Source organism: Bemisia tabaci, chromosome 2 (genome assembly GCF_918797505.1).
Source record: "Bemisia tabaci chromosome 2, PGI_BMITA_v3".
Classification (NCBI taxonomy): Eukaryota; Metazoa; Arthropoda; class Insecta; order Hemiptera; family Aleyrodidae; genus Bemisia; species Bemisia tabaci.
In genome coordinates this window covers 42,310,892-42,332,075 of record NC_092794.1, presented here as the reverse complement: position 1 = coordinate 42,332,075, position 21,184 = coordinate 42,310,892, and the positions used below count along the sequence as shown (strand labels likewise).

General features: G+C 36.4%; 2 protein-coding genes across 10 annotated transcripts in view; one reads left to right on the top strand and one right to left on the bottom strand.

Annotated features, from left to right (window-relative positions):
* Positions 1–16,263, top strand: part of LOC109040090 (uncharacterized) — a 26,872-nt gene extending 10,609 nt beyond the window's left edge. For all 3 annotated transcript variants that reach the window (XM_019055888.2, XM_019055889.2, XM_019055890.2), the window contains exon 3: positions 1,008–16,263. In XM_019055888.2, the coding sequence (XP_018911433.2) occupies positions 1,062–10,634 (9,573 nt within the window). In that variant the 5' untranslated portion in view covers positions 1,008–1,061 and the 3' untranslated portion in view covers positions 10,635–16,263. The remainder of the gene's footprint in view (positions 1–1,007) is intronic.
* The window catches only part of LOC109040038 (uncharacterized), a 68,289-nt gene continuing 61,871 nt past the window's right edge, over positions 14,767–21,184 (bottom strand). For all 7 annotated transcript variants that reach the window (XM_019055802.2, XM_019055804.2, XM_019055803.2 and 4 more), the window contains exon 9: positions 14,767–21,184. In XM_019055802.2, the coding sequence (XP_018911347.1) occupies positions 20,878–21,184 (307 nt within the window). In that variant the 3' untranslated portion in view covers positions 14,767–20,877.

The following is a 21,184-nucleotide window of genomic DNA, read 5'->3' as shown; positions in this document are numbered from 1 at the left end:
TTCTGGAAAATCGGTGCATGAGTGTGTTTAAGATAATAACATATATGAGTATGACAATACTGAGATTTTTCCCTGCTATTTCTGAGGTTTCCTCGTCCAAGGGGACCTGCTCATGTACCACCATGTAAAACTGATTAGTTTATAAGAATTTTAAAGAACAGGGAAAATTTTTTCCCGGGTGTCTATGAAGTTACTCCCTCCTACATTCTCACTGCTGAAGCTATCAATGATCATAGTTTTATACCTGCTTTTAACAAGCTTTTTCTCTAGAGGCAGTGCTTTTCCAGCTGGAAAAAACCTCTTTTCTTTTAAATTGCAATTTTTCAAAAACAGAAATATAAAACGGCAGGTTTTTGTGAAATAAAACAAAGACCCTCTTCTACTTTGGCTTTAGCGTCCAAAAATAGGTGGTGTCAGTCACATGAGACCATTGGAAAAATTCTTTTCCCGTCTTTTCAGGCACATAAAAATTGACTGCTCACAGTCAGATTAGTACCCAAATAAGCCAAGTACGTGTAGATGTGGTGTCGGTGCCACGGCCGGGCTGTGCTGTGTTGCCAATTGTTGGAGGATAGGTGTCTTGCCCGGATGTGGCTACCCCCACTCATGATGTGAGTGAATCATTTCATGGGGAAGGCCTGTCATCAGAAACTGGAGGGAAGATGCCCAAGCATACCGCACACCCAATGCCTATGTATGTTTTCCGTAATATTTTTGACTGATAAATTCAAATATGACCTTCCTATTTTCCCCCGATTTTTTGGCAGGTGACTGAAGGAAAACAGAAGTCACCAACGGAATCAGTGCTAAAAATTCACCAAGAAACAAGGATTCTTTTATGGCAAATCCGCAAAAATTTTTACTGACGTTGTTTTTGGGGTGCCAATGAATACCTGACAAGAAAGAAATGGAGGGAATGTTAGCATAGGTTGACTTAAAAAGACTCGAATATGAAAAAAAAGATTCATCAGTAGACGAATTTTCTTTGCTCTCTTTTCCTTTTGTAGAAGATGGAGACTCTCTGTAAAGACTGGAACTGCAAAATCTCTTTCTCAATTTAAATGACAAGTATGGAGAATTTCGACAGCTTTCTACCTGCGATCTGGCTCGTTTTTGGCGGGTCTTTTTTGTACCACTATAATGCTCCTAAGAATACGCCGGATCGCCGAGAAAAGGTATTGCTTCATTTACTATCTTCTTATCTGCACCATGAATTGACAAACTCTTCTATGGGACAGCAGTACGATACACCGACACACAATCATTTATGTAATATTCTCGAATTGTTATCACTATGGTCTGAAGATTTAAACTGCATCTACAAAATAAGAGAAGGTCAGGGGAATGATTTACAAGTTAGACGATTGGCGCAGCGGCTCTTGAAACGGGTTGAAACTTTTAAAAACGTCACAGTAATCCCCAATGGTCTAGTCTCAGCTCTGCACACAGGGCCTAGCCATCCTGAAAATGTCTGTCTTGGCGTTTTGAACAAACAGGGGGGTCGAATCAACTGGACTCAAGTAAATCCAGGCAGTACTTACCATCAACACTGTAGTTATGAAGCAGGTGAAAAGTGCAATTCCTATTTGGAAATTACAGAAATTGATCCTGCCAATATAACTGAAGATTGGTTGTACTTGCTTGTAGGTTTGAAAGCTGTTCGTGAGAAATCTTATTATTACAAGGAAGTATCCTTGTATGAATGTTTACTGTCTCATCTTAATGGTAAAACCACTTTTCAGTCATCACAGCCTGATGAAGGATTTGTCTGGCTTTCTAACGAATCGCCTGTTCACACCTGGCAAGTGATCGACAAGTCATTTCGCTGTATGTTACGGAACCTCTTAGGTGACTCAGCATTTCAGGTGGTCTATGGTCAGTTAATTACAAATTTCAAATTATTTTTAATGGAAAAAACGTTGACTGCTTATGATAGTCGGTGTAGTAAGCAACCAGAACAATGCCAGTTTCTTCTCCAAGAAATGTGCCGTGACTTAGCCCAACAGGCGTTCGATCACGGAAATGAGGAACAGAAAGCACATTCCTTTCAGCTCATAAAAAAGGTGAAAGCAGCCATCAAAAATCGTTGCAGCTTACAGGATCAGACTAATCACCACCAATCTCTAATCAGCATACCTCATGTATTATCACTCCGTTTTCCTCCGCCCAACTTGATCGATCACAGTCCCTCTGCTAGTGATGTTGCACGGCCTAATTTGCAAGTTTATCCAATCTATGTAAAACCAAGCGTCGACGATGATGTTTTCGATTACCTTAAAAAATTCTACCACAACTTCATTCTTAAATTAAGATATACCACTGACCTCAACGGAATATCATTACTCAGCTACGGTATTGAGAATTACTTCATCGAGTCTCTGGCACAAACGGATATTCTAGACCGATCAGCTGATTTACCACTTTCAAAGAATGATACGGAACTGGCAGAAACGCTTAAAAATATGGCGGAAATTTACTATGGTTGTCAAAGTAGGCTGGTAAATCATTTTTTATCTGACACAACCTATCAGCCCCAGTTTTATGCAAAAAACGTGACTATTCAGTTTTTTATTTACGCTGCTATCGCTGCCTTAAACTTGCGTGATTCAATTATTGGACCATTGCTGAAAAATTATAATCTCAGTATCAATACACTAGATAAGATTATCCCTCACCTTGTGATGGATGATTCTCGTTGGATGGATCTCCTATCAAGCGTCAAATCTTTTTTCAAGCCAACTAAGGCGAGACAAACACTCTTTACTTCCACTCAATTTTCGTTTCAGGTTAGTCCTGACGGTCACAAAACTAGTACTGACATTGGGTTTGCTCGTCTTTTGGTACAAAATTACCCCAGTAAAAACGAACAATTCACGGATGAGGTTCATCATTGTGAAACTGAATTACTCAATCAAAAGTGGTCAACTCTCACTTACACTAGCGCATACCTACCATCACTATACTGTACATTATCTAAGATGGCATATTTGGCCAAAGTGTCCCTCAATGGTTTTCCATTCTGCCAGCTCTCATATATCCTTAGAGCTGATTGGTCAGTTTCTCATAAAAAGAACGTCACAGAAGTACATTTTCAAATTAACAAGAGTACTGCTGACAGTAAGCCCTCTCAAAATGTATTAACTAGCTTTTTGTTAAAGTCTGACCCTCTCTATCAAAGATTTATTGCCCGCACAGAAAGAGAGACCGCTGACATTCACTTCCTCGAAAACGAAATCATCGCGAGCCAAGATCAAAAACCAGAAACTATGGGTAGCAACCGTTACATGGAGCTGGGATTTTTGCAAAGTGAACCTTGGCTAAAACTTGAACGTTTGTATATTGCACTGAAAGAAAAACAGCTTGACTGTAGTCAGGAGAAAGAAAGTGTTTTAATTATGCAAACACTTTTTGAAGTCAGCCTAGTCATGGAAAATGAGGACAAAATTTGCAGTATATTGGGCTGGACTGCCCATCATAACGCGGAATTAATTCATGCATTTGGTTTATTGTGCATTGAGAAAGTTTGTGCAATGCAACATTGCTTGACCCAACATAGTGCTATTGGTGACTTACTACTAGTAACTCTTGGGCTGTCAACCTTTTACCCAGCAGTTTATAAAGATTCCTTCATTGAGGGCATGATGAGTATCTACCACATGCTGAAAGAGATTTTAGCCAAGCCTCCAGACTATGTTAGTAATGATATATTGCTCCACCTGAATGCATATTTGCTCATCGCAGCTCAAGTGTTAGGGCAGCAATTGCTAGAAACTGACTTGCTAACAATATTAAAAGCCCTTGTGGCTATCGAGAATTTTAAAGTAAAGGAGGCAAAATTAAATAATTGTTGGTTATTGAGAGTACGTGTTGCTAGTTATAACTGGTGTACCACAGTTGAATGTCAATTGCAGAAGAACCCAGCCATACTCAACGGTCTAATGTTGAGCGTTGTTCCAGAGTGGGATCAAACACGTACCTGGGTGAGAAACCCGTCTGGTTTACTATTTACTTGCAACAATTACACTGTGAAACCCATGCTGGGATGCATTTACTTTGAAAACCAGCCAATAGTGGGATTGCCGAAAACAATCACCGGACATGAAATCTTTACAGACTGTTTAGGTGACGTTAATTTCCCTGTAATACCCTCATCTAGAGACATAAATACTCAGCAAGTTCCATGTTTCATATCAATCGACCGGGAACTTCAATTGAGATTTACTTTGATTGGCAGTGCTTTGTTAATGGAGGAACGAGTTGGCTCTGACTTTGAGCTTTACCTTCCTATACAAGAACTCTTAGGTCAGTGTAGTGATTATCCCCATTTTATAAAGTTCCACAACCAAGAAAAATTGCAGCACTGGCTGTTACATAATAAAGAGAGAGTTCTCATTAAGGATGCACAGAGACAGATTGTGTTCGAGTGGGATTTGAATAAAGATTGCTTGTGGTCCTCACAACACAAAGGCTTTGTTGCACCCTGGAAAGAGATTGAAGATTCATCTTTCAAGACATGGCTGGAAAAAATAGAGTTACCTACCTGGATAGAGCTTATTGGTGCACCAAAATCTAATAACTCTGGAATTCTTATAAAATCCTTGAATTTTCCTCGTCTAGGTTTAAATTTTGTTCTCAAGAAAGGCCAATTTTTCTCCCAGCAAGTGCATGGCTATGTTCTCTCTGAACATCAGCACATTCATACCCTAGACGGTTTTTCAAGTTACATAGTCTTAGAAAAGAAAGATACGGTGGAAAAGCGAGTGAAAGTTGTAATTCCCAATCGAAAAGTAGCATCAGTTGGAGCCTTTTATCTAAAAACAATGAGTGTCAATTGCCAAGAAATTCAATCTCCTACTTACTACGTTTACGATTATGATCTGAAGATTGGGTTATTGAGAGGCCATAATATCCAGGATTACTTTTACTTAGCTTTGCTCTATTTTCGTTCAGCATCATTTGATGAAGATATGTTTTCCCACTGTAATGCATACCATTTAGCCCGAGAAAACTTGGAACTGTGCTGGAAGGATGAACCTTATAATGAGATAGAGTTAAATGTCATTGAGGAACTGCTCAAAGTCTCAGGAATGCGATGTCATCACAGCCACTTAGCAGCAATCTACTTAAAAGTTGTATCATTATTGAGTGAAAGCCTACAACGTGCGTTCCTATTCATGGATGAGATTACTCAGCAAAATAAGATAAGGAGTGAAGCACTCCTGAAATACTGTGCAGGTCAAGCCCCACACATTCTTCAGAGTTATTTAAAGAATGAATCAAACATTTTTACACGCATAAAACTTACGCACGAAGAAAAGGAAGCTGCTATGAAGCATTGTTCCGCATCAGAGTCCTCCAAGGCCTGTAAATTTTCGTACAATAATCACTACAAGAAATTCTTCGCAAAAGAAGAGTTACTTAATACTGCTTTCATGCGTATTTTTGAACAGTACCGTTCATCTCATTTTGAGAAATACGGATATAATATGAATCAAATAAATTTTACTGCTGGTTTCAATTTGATCCTAACTGAACGATTTAGATTTGTACAGTTCATTGTTTTGTATAAAATTGCCAGATCATCATATTCTGTTACCCCATCAAAGTTTCAATATCTCCTGCATCATCTGATGATCAGGGCTGAAATCAAGTCGCAATATTTTCCTGCACAGTTGGCAAACATGTTAGCCCGCGCACTTCTTCTGGTGGCTGAACATCGAGCGTCTTTTCCCGAAGCCCCAAGTTGGTTTAAAGACGGGGTACCTCTTGACTTAACCAATAGAACATTAGATAGACGGTCATTTGATCGGGCTTTTCCCACATACTCCTGGCAAAGCGATGCAGAGGTAAAAGAAACTCAAAAAATTTGGGCTCTCTTAAGTGTGCATCATCTGGACGAGACTGGAGTGCCTAATTCTCTACCAGACAACCCAGAGAATTGCACTCTTAAATATGAAAATTACATGTCTTTTATTAACTCTGGAAAGCGAGACTTCATCAGAAGGGAATATTTAAAAGCTGCATATAATGACGCATCATTTCAATTTTTTGTTTCTGTTTTTCAACAATGCGATAGACTCAAATATCGATCTTCAATGGGTAAGACGGTTGCCCCTTTTATATACAACACAATTGAGGTAGCTTCACCATGGGTGAAAGTACGTACACCCTTTCCAGAATCAGTAGTGAGCTCGATACAAGTGGTAACTCCTGAAGAATTTTCCATTAACTGGATGACTTTTTTCAGGAAGAGTTCACAACCAGCGGGAAACAATACCTTTCCACTTGAGTCACAATTGGGAGATTCAGAAAAAGGATACGAGGAGCAGTTTTTCAAGGAGCTGAAGAACAGTTGGTCTGCCTACTTGAATGAAAAGACGTTTACCTATTCTTGGCAAAATTCTCGGTCAGCAATAAAATTGGAAACCTTGCTAAGAAAAAATTTTGATGATATTCGCAATCGAGCTGAGCAGGTTTGGAATAAAATTGAAGGTCAGTTAACTCACCTATCAAGTAATGAACAGAATAACTATTTCGCTCTGCGTTGGTACAGTGGTCAATTGCGCCATTTTAACAAGTGCGATGTTTTAAGATTATTAATTGAGCCACATAAGTTACCAAGCTTTAACCCGGACTGCTGCATCTCTGATATCACCCAAGAAATAGTGCTGTACACATATCTTGAAATTAATTCATCCAAGATAGTTAGAGTGCTTGCTTTAATTGAAGAATACAAACAAATTACAGAGAAATCTGAAAAGTTTTCCATATTACAGAGTTTGGTGAGTTTTTTGCAAGAAAACATAGATCCAGAATCATACAGTCATCCTAATTGGCTGTTATTCCAGTTTGAAAATGAGATCATTGTAAGAGATAAACAGCGCGAGCTTATCATCGCTATGTTAAATCAATCTGAAAAAGCAATGTATCAACTCAATATGGGAGAAGGAAAGTCCTCAGTTATAGTACCACTTTTGAGTTACAGTCTTGCTGATGGTAAACAACTATTGCGTATAAATGTTCTGTCTGCACTATCGACAACTATGAAAGAGTTTTTGCGCCGAAGTTTCTCAGGATTAATTCACAAACATGTTTCTACACTACCTTTCACACGTGATACGGATATTTCAATCAAGCATCTTGAAGCCATACTAACATCTCTCGAAACATGTAGAAATTTCAGACACATTCTCCTCGTCACCCCCGAACATCGTTTGAGTATGCAATTGAAAATTAGAGAGTTGGTGCTTGAAAATCAGCAGCAAATACATGCAACAAATATTTTCAACTGGAAAACCTATCGACAAAGAGTGCATGGCAAGATGGAAGTATATAATGGATTATCTGATTCCGAAACGGAAGAGCTTCTAAGAGCGCAAGATCAGCGGCTGAGATCATGTCTACAAAATGCAGGGTACATCAATGCAAATGATAGCATTCTTAAAGTACCTCCTCGTGGACAAGGGCGTAAACATTTCGCTCAATTCAAAGACATAATCAATGATTCTAAATTCAGAGAGTGGAGCTGTTTGAAAGCGGCACATCGTGAACTGTTATACAATTCTACCATTGCGTTTGAAGACTGCCGTGAAAAGCTCTCATTGCTCTATAAGATTAATGAATTAGCAGTCATCGATTTACTAGATGAATCAGATGAAATTTTAAAGCACGGCACCGAATTAAATTACACCATGGGTGACAAGCACATGTTTGCAGGTGGCGAATTCCGTTGGAAAATACCACAATTTTTTATCAAAAGTATTTTCTGTGATTCAGACATAAGAGATGTAATTGATGCTGGAAAAGCAGATGGTTTCACAGAAATAAATTTGCAATTCAGTTTGCGCGGCGGCGTTCCCTTCATACAACTCCTTGATAAAACTTACTACAATGATCAAATTAAACCATTGCTCATTGATAAATTCTTGCAAGAAAACCTATCAACCTTCAGAAAATATTATTGCTGCCCTGATAAGCCTTTAGTCGAAGGCGAAAATAGCTCATTAAAAGAGTATATCAATGGCCAGCTCCAGATGAACATAGAGAAAAAGGTGATTGATTTCTTAGCGGACAAAGACTCATTGAAAGAAAAGCTGTTAATTGCCAAAGGGTGGCTTTCTCACGGCATTCTATTCCATGTTTTCAATGCTAAATACCGAGTCCGATATGGACTAAATCTACCCAAGATAATTGCAATCCCTTTCCTCGGTAAAGATACTCCATCACTGCGATCGGAATTCAGTCATCCAGATGTAATGCTTGGGTTCACTATTATTAGCTATTTATATGAAGGTCTCAATCCAGCCCAGATGCAGGAAACACTGAACAAATTACGCAGTAAATTCAGCCTCCCGGTGGCAGATGCACATCTTCAGTCTTGGTCAGACGCTGGTCGCGCTTGGATTGAAACCCAAACAGATGAGTTTCCACCCTTGTTACTCACTTCACTTCAGTATGTTTATCTGGAAAATAAACAGTGCCTGGAGCAAGTTCATAAATTTTTATCAGGAAATTCTATGGCAATATTTTTCTATCTTGATGAATTTGTTTTCCTTGAAGAAGCTATGCAATACCTCAAAAAAATCAGCGCAAATGCCCATTCATTGGTAGGATACAATGCAGCACTGGGTTTTTCAGGAACAGATGATCGAAAAATAACCATGCCTTTTGAAATAAAATCTTTGTGCTCAAGTACCCAGAAAGGCACTAATGGCAAATTATTGTCTGTTCTTACACAAGAACGGAACAAAAATTATCACTCAATAGAGGCAAAAGACACTGAAAATTTATTAGGACAGCTATGCGAGTATGCATCCAACCACCAACAATGTCATGCGTTGATCGACTCTGGAGCGCTAGTTACCGGATTAAGTAATTACAATGTTGCTAAGTTCTTACTAAAAAACTTACCATCCCATTTGCAAGGAATCCTATACTTTAGTGATAAAAGCAATAGATTAACCGTCTTGCAGAGGGATGAGAAGACAGTTGCCTTCCAGGATTGTTACCTTGATAAGAAACATTTATTTGCTTATCTGGACGATATCCATACCCGTGGGACCGATATTAAGCTTCCTCTGAACTCTCATGCCATTTTAACAATTGGCATAGGAATGTCGAAAGATAGTTTAATGCAGGCAGCTATGCGGTTAAGACAGTTAGCACAGAAGCAATCCGTATCGCTTTGGGGCACGCTCGCTGTAACGATTGCCATTACTCGAGATAATAATTTATCCAGTGCAGACGAAATCGATAGTCTTGAGGTTATAAAGTGGGTAACTCAAAACACTCTTGATCACATACACTCAGATTTGTTCTCTGTAGCAGTCAGAAAAATTAATTTTCAATTTCTAAAAAATGCGGAGAATTGGTGGAAAGTTTTGTCCCAACACGTGGATTCCTTGAAACAACATTTTCAGGAGATAGAACTGTTTGAGCTTGAAGATTTTTACGGATTATCTTCACAGTATGAAGATTTGAATGAGCGGCTGAGCAAAGTTGTTAGTGCCCGTTTAAAGACATTTTGGAAAGATTTTGAAAGGATACAATGGCCAGCAGAAAGTATATCTTATGAGAAATTTTTGGAACACAAAGATAATTTCGAATGTCTTCTGAATAATGTAATGAAAGAGCTACAGCCTTACCTTCGGTCAGGCTATGTACATCATTCACTTGATACCAATGATGAGAATGAAATAGAAGCTGAAGAAGAAATTATTCAAGAACAAGAAGTCGTAATTAAAATAGGAAAGCAAAAAGTACGTTCTGAGATCCCGTGGGATGCTCGGTTAATTTTACAAGACGATTTCATAACAATTGCGGAACAAAAAGACATAATCATGCCCCTTCAAGAGATTACAGATTTCATTGAGGTGCCTGAGCTTCTGGAGAACATCACTTGGCATGAGAATATTTTCATGACAACAAATTATATTTTAAGTGTTGAATGCTCACAGAATCAAGCTCTGGACAATTACTTGCGTCTAGTTGACGTCATACTAATTCATAATTTCAATGGTAAAAGCATTGTTGTTTTACTATCTGGTCGAGAAGCCTCACGGATTAAATCAAGCTGTTATAATGAGCTTGATCATAATCTTTTGATACATATAAAAGATATAAATGGCCCTACACAGTTACCGCTGGGTAAATCTGCGTCTAAAGAAGTGTGTAAATTATTGACAGTCGTTAAATTATTTTCAGGTGAATGTCAGTACATTTCAACAAAAGAAGTACACCGCATAGCAAAGCGCCTCGGGCGCATTTATCCATTGTATTTTACTTGCTCATATATTTCCGAGGACTGCTCTGAAAAACTGTTTGGAATCTTAGTTGAGGAAAGTTATTTAGACTATTCTGGTGTTATGACTAAAAAATTGTTGGACATATTATGTCAAGCTAACCTAGATAAATTTTTATCGCAAAAATGCCAATCATTGCTCTTAACCAAGTGGGATAAATTGTGTCGAATTTTTTCAAACCTTATCATATCCCCCAGAAAATCCCTAAAGGAAAGTCATAAGATTTTGAAACAGTGGATTGAAACACGAGGTAGACTAAAAGAGTACTCGGGCTCAGCGCTGGAATCAGTCCTCAATCCGGAATATGAACCGAAGCGTTCTCAGTTAAGTTAGCCTGTTGGAGTTCGTGAAATCTCAAGTTGGGTCGAGCTATTGACACAAACTGGAACTTGGATTCAAAACGAGAATCAGCTCAAAGCAACGCCTAGGGCTCAATACAATAGTTCAACAGGTTCTCAACCCTATAATCTTCCCTGTTTTCGATTCACTGATACAATATACACAGAATATACATTGTACATCGCAAAAGATTTGATGCCTGCATTTCCATACCATGACATAACAGATCCGTACCCGACCAAAAATTAAATTCTGCTATCATTTGTTGACCTTTCACTCATGGACCTATGAGCAAAAATTTTCTTGAGTAAATCATGATCAGAGACAAAAGTTTTGTCTCTTTAGTGATCTTATCTTAATTTTTCTGACAATTTTTCTTACTTTTGCCTTCAAATTTTTATCTCTTTTTAAGTATTTTATATTTGAATCAAGTATTGTGCTAGTTAAGTCTTTTATATTTTAATCAAGCATTGTGTTAGTTCTAAGTCAATGTCTGTTTCATCAGACGATAATTTGTAAAGTTTTGAATTTGACTTTTTCTATGTGGTGTTTTTGTATTTAAAATATTAGCTTCACATAACTTAACTGCTGCTAATACGTCGTGCTCTTCCAATTGAATCAACCCTTGTGGAAATTAAATCAACCTAACACCTGGGCTCAATAGAATTGAGGCTTGCAACCTGTTGATTAGTTCATTGATCTAATAAGAACAAAGAACATTATAGAATGATTGAAAAGGACAATACCAGTGTACATAACAAAACAGACACGTAAAGCATCAAAAATCAAATATAATTATCCGTCTACCTTTCACTCATGAACCTTTGAATACCTATCTCCCTTGAGCAAATGATACTCAATTACAATTTTCTCAAAATATGTCCATAAAATCCTGATTTTTTTAAATACAATTCTCTTACCTTTGCCTTTAACTTTTCCTTCTTTTCTTTCTTTTTTTAACATTTTTATCTCTTTTTAAGTCATATATATTTTTTTAAGTACCCAGTATCAGTTAATGTCTTGTTTCATCAGACAAAAATTTGTAAAGTTTTGAAGTTGACTTTTTTTATGTGGTGTTATTGTTACTTAAAATATTAGCTGCTGTCAAATGATTTCAACTACAACTAGTATACTGTGCTCTTTAAGTTGAGTCAACTCTTAAAACCAGGCACCTTGTGGAATAAGAGTATAACATTTATTGTAATTCTTTGAAATTCCAGTTGAGATTTCATTCTCCTTCTCCACACCTATCGTAAGACCATTCACGTTTCTCTGATTTTCCCTTGAGGAAAATTCATTAAATATTCCGGCATATTTTTAACCATGTTTAGTCTGAAAAAAAAAAAATCTCTGAAATTTGAAATCACATTTACGAGTGATGTCAATTTTTTTTGCTTTGGACTCTGACTATTCATGCTTTGCACAGCAATTGGGACAACCCATAAATGAATCAGTGAGAACGAAAACACACCAACTCGATAACTCAAAAATACTCAATTTCCATTAAAGACAGTTAATGTACATAAAGGTCATTGAAGTTAGCGCGTCCGTTCCAACTTGGACCTTTAAAGCGGCCATAACTACTTGTCTTTTGGCAGCAAAAATCTTTTTCTGAAACTAACTTCTTCACCTACTGTGCAGTTTTGTGTGTGTCATAATTATTTTCATTTTTCTGAGTTGGTGTGTTTTCGTTCTCACAGATTCAAATAACTCCAAGAGTAGAAATGATACTTGAGAAAGCATCTTTTAATTTTTAATTTTTAATTTCCTAAGAAGTCCTATGCAATTTTCATTGGTTTAGGAAGGGCTCCTTAAAATCAAAATCAGAGAATGTAAGTTAAGTGATTGGTGCATTATAATGTGTCGCTCTGTGTCATCATATATTTTGTTTTGACTTTTAATCATCTTTATTTTTTTATGAATTGTTCTCATTAATGTTATAGGATGTTTTTCCTCCCTATCTTTTTGACTCATTATTCGTTTTTTATGTTCGTTCGTTTGTTTTTCTAAAAAACCATTCATTTATTTTCATAGTTCTCGATCTTTTATATCAAATTTGTTATCATCACATCATAAGAAGAATGGTCAGTTGCATTTTCCCCCAAGTTACTCTTTAAGTATTTTAATTTTATTCCACGGTAAAATATAAGTAAAAAGTCAAGTAATTGGCTAATATATATTTGTAATATATTTAATTTAAGAGAGGAAATCAAATAAATATGTATCTAGATTGAAGTCTCAGGAAAGTAATCTCACCACCAGCTAAGAGCTAGGTATTTTAAGTACTGCAACTTTAGTTTTTTTTCTCTTTTTATTCTTTCTTTTTTCCCTCTCTCAATTATGAGTAATTAAGTCACCTTAAAATTTTATCAATGGCATTTCATTTTTTTCTATTTTGCGCAACCCACTTTGATTTTTCAAATTTTGTTTTTTCGTGGAAAGTACTGCTTCTCTGAAAAATGAAAAAACATAACTACTTTCGTTTCTCAGGGGTTGAGTCAGTATATTAACTAGTGCTCTAATAAATTGTTTGTTTTAAAATTACCGTACAGTTTAAAAAAATTCACCTTCCATTATTAATTTGATCTATACAGCAAGTACTAGTTAGCAAGTTCACTTTTGAGGAGTGTTGGAGTTACACCTGTGTATCATCTCAAGTCAAAAGAAATGTAAAAATAGCTTTGGTTGTAAAATGTTACATTTCTTTCAAATTTTTCACATGCAAGAAGTCTTTAAATTTTTTGACTTTCTCCTTTTGATATATAATTGATCACAATTTTTTTTTTTTACCTAATTTTGAAAGTGCGTTCGATTTTTTTTTTTTTTTTCTTTTCAATGGAAACCAACAACATAAACTCATCAAAATGTTTTCCTTAACTCCTGAGTTGCATGTTAGTGCCTCAGATAGCCTTAATTCATCGCTCCTCTGGTGTAAGAACGTATCTCTACTTTCACATGAGCCCCAGAATACACATTGAGTTTTACGGAGAACAGGGTACACATGGGAAATAAGGTATGCCCTTACGGCAGAGGAGCGACGAATTGTGATCAGTTGTATACTGATCTATTGTGCTATTGTTGTATGTTCTTACTTTCTATGAGAATTTTTGTAATTTTCTATTCTGAGCGCCTTGATTACAATAAACTTTTCCTTTATTTCTAATTTATGGAGTTTTTTTCTTCTTTCTTTATTTTGCCTCTTCTCCATGGGAATTGCTGGTTGAAATGTTTTATCTTAATTTGTCATGCACTCACCATTTCTTCCATAACTAAGCCGAATTCACACTATCAAACTTTTCGTCCAACATAATTGAACGAAAAGTTGAATGGAAAGTTGAACGCAAAAAAATTCGATTCACCTACTTTCCATTCAACTTTCCGATTGGCGGCGCCAATTTGATGGGAAGTTGAAATCATTTGGATTAGCTCGTGACCACCTAATTGACGTATTAATTTTTAAATTTCAGCTGATTCGACTGGTCTAGATCTCATCACTTTAAATAATGGATAGACTCTTGGCAACCTCCAGCATTTGCCAGCATTCCGAAGAAATTAGAGCCAGCAGTTATCAGTACAAAGTTTCATGGCATGAGAACCAAGATTTGAGGAGAGTTAATTACTATCTTTGTACCTCTGAGACAGATTTGAGTTGGATGCTTCTTTGATGCAAAGAACATATACGTAGGTATCTGCATTGGGAGTGAAAAAAAAGGACAAGTACAGCAGGTGTTCATAGGTCAGGACTGGTTATATACGTAATTTATGTGTACAAAAATTGTGACCAAAGTGCAAGGGAGAGGCTGAAAAAAAGGAATTGATCAAAACATCCCGGAGCAACTCTATCAGCATTGATCATTAAAACTTAAGATAAAACCTGCTAACTGCTGCAGAAAAAGTCACATCTTTTTATCATTTAGTCATCTTCTTAGGTACGGCTAAGCTTGAGCACCAAATTTAACCCAGATCATTTTATTTCTGATTCTGCGGTCCCATCCATCCCTGTGACAGATATTTTCTTCTAAGAATTTCTCCTGAAAGATAAACTCGTTTTGTGTAAATGCATCCACTTGGATGATGTTTCTGGCTTCCCTCTCGAATGTGATATGGGAAGAGAAAAAAAATTGAATGATCTGAACCAAAACAAAATGTATTTCATGGAGGAAACGGGTACAAAAATAAGAATTTAAAGCATAAACAATCGCTTGCAGGTAACGAAAGCTCTATGAGTTTTTAAAACTGTGTCTGAGAATTCTGCAGTAGCCAAAACACTGGTTGTACTGATGTTCATAACTAAGCTGGGGATATTATTAACAACATGAGTAAGATACTTTGAAAACAATGCCAAGTCGCAGATTTACATGAATAAAATGATGATTAAAAGGTGGAAAATTGAGAGAAAAATTTGAATTGCTTTGAACAGCCTTTAAGAGACCATTTTTCTGATTTCTCAGGAGAGTAAACAAACAATTTCAAATCATAAACTTGGATGAAATTAGGGGGGAAATTTCTTCTTGTGAAATTACAGGATAGTTAACAAGTGATAGACAAAAGTTTGACTCTTCACTCTCAAAAAGGGCTCGAGTTACAATGAGAGAGAAATACAGAATACATGAGTTCAAAATCTAGGCTCAACTTCGTTCTTCAGACTTATTGCTTAAGGTAAGTCCTTGTTAAGGTGATTCGATGGACGCCATATTTTGTGTCAGAACGGCATGCGATATATCGCATCAATTGGTTCCATTTTTTCAGCTACTTATCAATTTTCTCCAATTTTGAGATCGCAATTCTGTTGTCAGGAGACTAAAGCACTCACTTACCAATTTTAACAAAGAAATTCAACGCAATAAAGGCGTGGTTTTTTCAGAGAGAAAACATCGCATTCGAATGCAGTTTCAATATCAGTATCGAATGGGATGTTTTTTCTCTGAAAAAACCACGCCTTTATTGCGTTGAATTTCTTCATTAAAATAGGCAAAAGAGTGCTTTAGTCTCCTGACAACAGAATTGCGATCTCAAAATTGGAGAAAAATGACGAGTAGCTGAAAAAATGGAACCAATTGATCCGATATATCACGTGCCTCTCTGACACAAAATATGGCGTCCATCGAATCACCTCAAGTTATGATTAACATAGGTACTTGTCACATTATTTCGGTGATCAAAGTGAGAGGTATAGCTGTAAGTCTTGAAAGTCAATTCTCTTTCCAATATGGAACACCAAAACTGTTTGTCAAATAATCAAATTTTCTGAAATTGCACATGTAACAGTTTGGAAACTGCACCAGAACAGTAGAAAGGGGAGGGATTTAAGAAATAATATGTTCGTTTCAATTGGAAAGAGAGTTTTGTCTTTTTTCAAGTAGTATTAAGAATTAAAGGGGGGCGGGGGGAGCTACTCAATCACGAGAATTTTTTAAAGTTTTGAAAGTGTCAACATTTTTTGTTACGATTTTTGCAGAAAATCGAAATCCTTAACAAGCTTGCGAAAAAAACTCTACTAAATTTGGGAAAAAAGATGGAATCACATATTATTTTGGCACTTACCTATCAAAGATAGATAGGTTGTTGAGAAAAATAATTTTGTACAGTATTTAAATTCAGAGATGCAATGAAGTGCTCCAATTTTCATTTACGCCACATGTCAATGAACCCCTCCCCCCCCCCCCCCCCCCCCCAAAGACCCATCATCTTTTGGAAGGCTCTTTGAATGGATAGAAAAATGTAATTGAATGGGTATAGGGAAAATGAGTGGGATATACGATCTGCATATTTCCAAACATGTATGTAAAATTTAAAAATTTAAGACATTTTCCTAAATGTTTAAATTTTTCATACTAGACAACCTGTGTAGTGATTTAAACTCCTGTAACGTTCTCATCTTTCCAAACATGATTGTGATCAATATTGCCCTGATTTCCTGATTCCATTTCCATGAAAATTGTTACTCTTAAAGTTTCATCAGTCTTTCTTCTAAGCCTATAAGGTAACTGACTTAGGTAGGTAATATAAATTATTTGGTGAAAGTTCATGTTTGACGAGGAATAAAATTATTTCCTTTGATGGCTTTTAACTTAAATACAAGCTGGACAAAATTTAAATGAATTCAAGAGGGGGGGCTTAGGGATCAAAGACGGAACTGTCTTATTTCCAGGAAATTTTCAAGGAGAAGTAATATCTGTATAACATTATCTTGCTGGTGATAATCACTCATATGTAGTTCAAAAAGCATTCCTGGGATACCTTTCCATGTCTCTGCACATAATTTTTCTAAAAACTTTGATCCCTTAGGTAGGGGTGTTCAAACGAATTCTTGCCGGAACACTATCGACATCGTCTCTTATTGAAACTGGCGGCAGTACCGACAGTGGCCATGATATCGACAACAGCCAGCCTTATCGGAGTTTTGAGAGCTCGCACTCAATACATTGTTGCCCCGTGTGTCGGTTTATCAGATTGCCTGGCGCGGTGGCGCGTAAAATAGATGTACAATTGGCAACAGCTTATTTTCGCCAGCTCCGAAAACTCTGATCGCTATCGGTAAGAGCGCTCTTATCGTAACTTTTTCTTAACGGAACTGTTTCGGTGGCTTACCGACAACCGATTGAACAGCCCTACTCTTGGGTAGTTATAATTTTTTGTTTTGTAAGAATGCACAGAAAAGCTTGGGACGTAAAATTTTATTTCATAAATGGCTCATCTCGATTTTGGACCAATTTTCACCTTCTGAATGCCCAATACCCTTCTTCTTGTTTCTCAAAAGTCCTTCATTTAATTTGGCCAAAATTTTTCACTGACTGTTGTACTATCATGTACTTTGCCTTGAGCTACATTTGGTCCAAATCCACAATATTCATTTTGGGAGGTGTTTTCTTGACAAGGCTCTTTCATTTTAAAATATTTCCATGGACAGCCCTTTGAATGATTTGGCAAATAAATTACAAATCTGACGATCCTCTTGGAATAGGAACTCTAAAAATTTAGAGGATTCTTCCCATTCCTACGGTTAATATACTCAAAAATTTCTCCTTAAAAAGGGTTTCCTATCGGTCTATTATGTATTGTAAATACAGCTGCCAAAGGACAAACAACCTTGACGACCAGTATTTCGGAAAAGTGGTTGTAAAAAAATCCCTCTGACATGGGAGCATATCAGTTTGGGAAAAAACTGAGCATGATTTCTTATTGAAAGAGGATTCACTGGATTACTTTTGCTGAATCAATATCAAATTTATGGTGTTTACGAGGATCTTCTAGAAATCAACAGTCTCATTTCACTGTACTTTTAAAACCGACGTGGGATAAAACAACACAAAACAGGTGATGAATATGAATATATGAGGATCATTTTGATTGTGTTAAAAAATTGTCTATGAGATGGCTGAATGAGTATTTAACAAATAATAGAAAGGTAATAATTATTGAAGTGAGACAATAGAATATAAATTATGAAAAACACTAAATAAATATAAAAAAAAGAAAAACTGACTTTTCAGTTCTGAAAAGTTCATGGTTTAAAACATCACATCAAAAGAAAAATAAAACCTTCGACTATAAAGGTATTTCAGTGCTATCACACACTTGCTATCTTACACTGGCACACTAATCCATAACCTATTATGACGTTGTATCTCAAACCATGGTTATTCTTAATAGATGATATGCTTGTGTTTCGGCTCATTCTCTCTTCAAAAATTAAGGCGATCATCTTGGGGTCCAATTGTGGTTAAACATAATATGATACATTGCATCAATTTGATAAAAAAAAATGTAGTTAGAATTTTAGTGGTGCGTCTAAAAAAGATTAAATCCCTCGAGCACAAGTCTAAAAGAATCACGTATATATGGTGAAAAAAATTACGAGGTGATAAAAATTAAAAGCAGCCTTTGTCTACAGAAAACATTAAACAATGGAAGTCAATACTAAATTCAGTGTTAAATGCTAGATTTTCCAATGTTAATTTCTGTTTTGATTTCTTTCAATTTTGTTACCTATTTTAGTGTGCATAATTTTTTGAACCCTTGTGCAGGGATTATCAACTTAGCTTGGGAGTAAAAGTCAGAGATTGCTCAAAATTTTGACCTACCTGATATGATTCGTAGGAAACCAGTTTAACCACAATCGGACCTAAGCTCGTATGATATGAGAGGACTCGGATCAGTAGGTGTCTGTAAGTTTAAGGAAAGACCTGGAATTTATATGAATAGATGAGTAAATGTACAAAGTAGCCGAACAAATTGATGAGAGAAAAAACACAGACTGGATGATAGCTTAATCAATACACATTTACAGACCAAGTACAAAACAGAGAAAGACAAAAAAAAGAACCCCTAACTTTGTGTGTATAGTATCAGGATCACTCAGGATTTTTACTGAAAGAAAAGCTAAATTTATTGCATGTCTTTTACCACCCATGAATCTTTGACGCTTTGGATCTTCCATACATGAGCTTTTCAATTTTAACCGCATGAAACTTGGTCTAACACTTAAAATGTCTTAATTTTGATGATAAGTGACTCATTTGAAAATAAAATAACTTGTGAGCATTAGAATGTAAATGCACCGAGGCCACTTTTAAATTATTCCTTTCCTTTAATTTACATTTGGTTATTCAGGTTTCTTTCTAAACTAGCAACTAGTACATGTTGCAAAACTGAGAAAGCAAAACTCGTACAGGATGTTAACAATTGATTCTTAAATGCGTAGCTTTTCTAACGATCCATGAGTTTAATGAAGCATAAGGATTTTGGACGATTCGATCAAGACTAGATGACTTGAGTTTAGCGGCTGCTTGATGTACAAAATATTTTCTCTTTTTTCACCTGCAAGTTAGGTATGCTCCAAACAAAACTTGACGATTCTTCGCTCTTTCAAACATAACAATTTCTGGGAAATTTTTTGAGTTTTTAATCAACAATCTGTCTACAAAATCAAGAAAATATTGGGCTCTTTAAAAATCTCATCGAATGATAAAGAAAAATATGCAATGGGACGAATACTGGAAGTCTCACCCGAACAAATGGGAGATGTTCCAATACGTTCATTGCACAAATGCACATACATTGTTTTCACAAAAAAGGCTTTAATTACTGATCATGTACTATTCGTTTTTCAACAGGATAGAAAAAGACAAAATCAAGGAAGACTTTAGTGTGATTAATGAACAATAAGCCAACTTCAAAAGATTTGAGAATGGTTAAATGATGAAACAACAGAAGTCCTTGAACTTAGAACTATTCCAGGCGAGGAAGAAGAATACATTTAACTAAGCATGAGCTTCAATATTCTATGTTGCGTTTCAGGGGCCTTTACACTTTGGAAGGGCTGCTGGACGTCATAAAGCAAAAAGAATCTGTCTACAAAAAGAATTCAGAAAAGACAAAAACCTATCGAAACGATTTCTTTGGCTACATGTTGTTTTTGAAATGCCCTCTGCATATTCATTCCTTCTGCAATTCTTCATCAAATTTTCTGTTTCCTTGTTTGCAAGACCTTTTGATTATTGTTCGAAGTACATGAAATTCAGTAGAGATCCAAAGTCATCTTATAGAATTACAAGCGAAGCACACAGTCTTCGCTCGACTGACAGAATTACAATCAGCACTTTTTTTTACAAATAAAATATACACACAATTAAATGGAAACTTAGCTTAAATTAACAAAGAGTCTCTGGAGATACTAATCATTAAAAAATTATTAATTACAATCACAGCAAAAAATATTTACAGTTTGATCCAAAGTTGCCAGTAACGATAACAAAAAGACAGGTGCCCAAGTAAGAATTTCATAAATTATTTAAGCAAAATTAGGCTGGCAGTCGTCACATATTTGCACTGAACAAGATTTGGCAGTATTCCCCTGGGCTAGAGATTACTCAGTCAAAACTTCAACTATGACGATCAGTCTTTACCCATGTCTACCTGCGATGACAAAAAAATAGTGATACCATCCAAAATTAGATGAATACAAGTTTACAATGTCAGATTCATTTAGCAGACTGAGAGTTCAACATGCAAATCTTGAAGAATGCGAGGAATTTCAATGAGACTCTAGACAATAGTATTTCACTGAAAGTATTCATTTTTCACCTCCTTGCGCAAATATCAAACCAAATACCTGCCAGTAGCTTTAAGATTGCTCAATTACATGGTTATCATCATTGGTTCCAATCGAAATTCCTCATTACACTTTGCAAATTGTAAAATTTTGATCACATACCAACATTGTTTGGACCACGGATTATGCTTCAGACCCTACCGTTACAGTCTCGAGCAGATGCTGACTGGCATCGTATGTCATCACTTTGGGTGCCACGTATCCGCCGGAGTTCTGGCATCCTCTGTGATAAATTCCGACGCCAACTAGAGGAGTGGCAGGACTCGGTGCTACCGACTGAATATCAATGAACGGAACCGTTGTCTGTGCAGCATCAGCATCAATATCCGAATTCACAAACTTTATGAACATATTCGAGGTCGAACGTACCGCCGGACACCCGGGCAGAGCAGCCATTGGATCATCAGGTTTCTTCAATATTAGCTCCTCT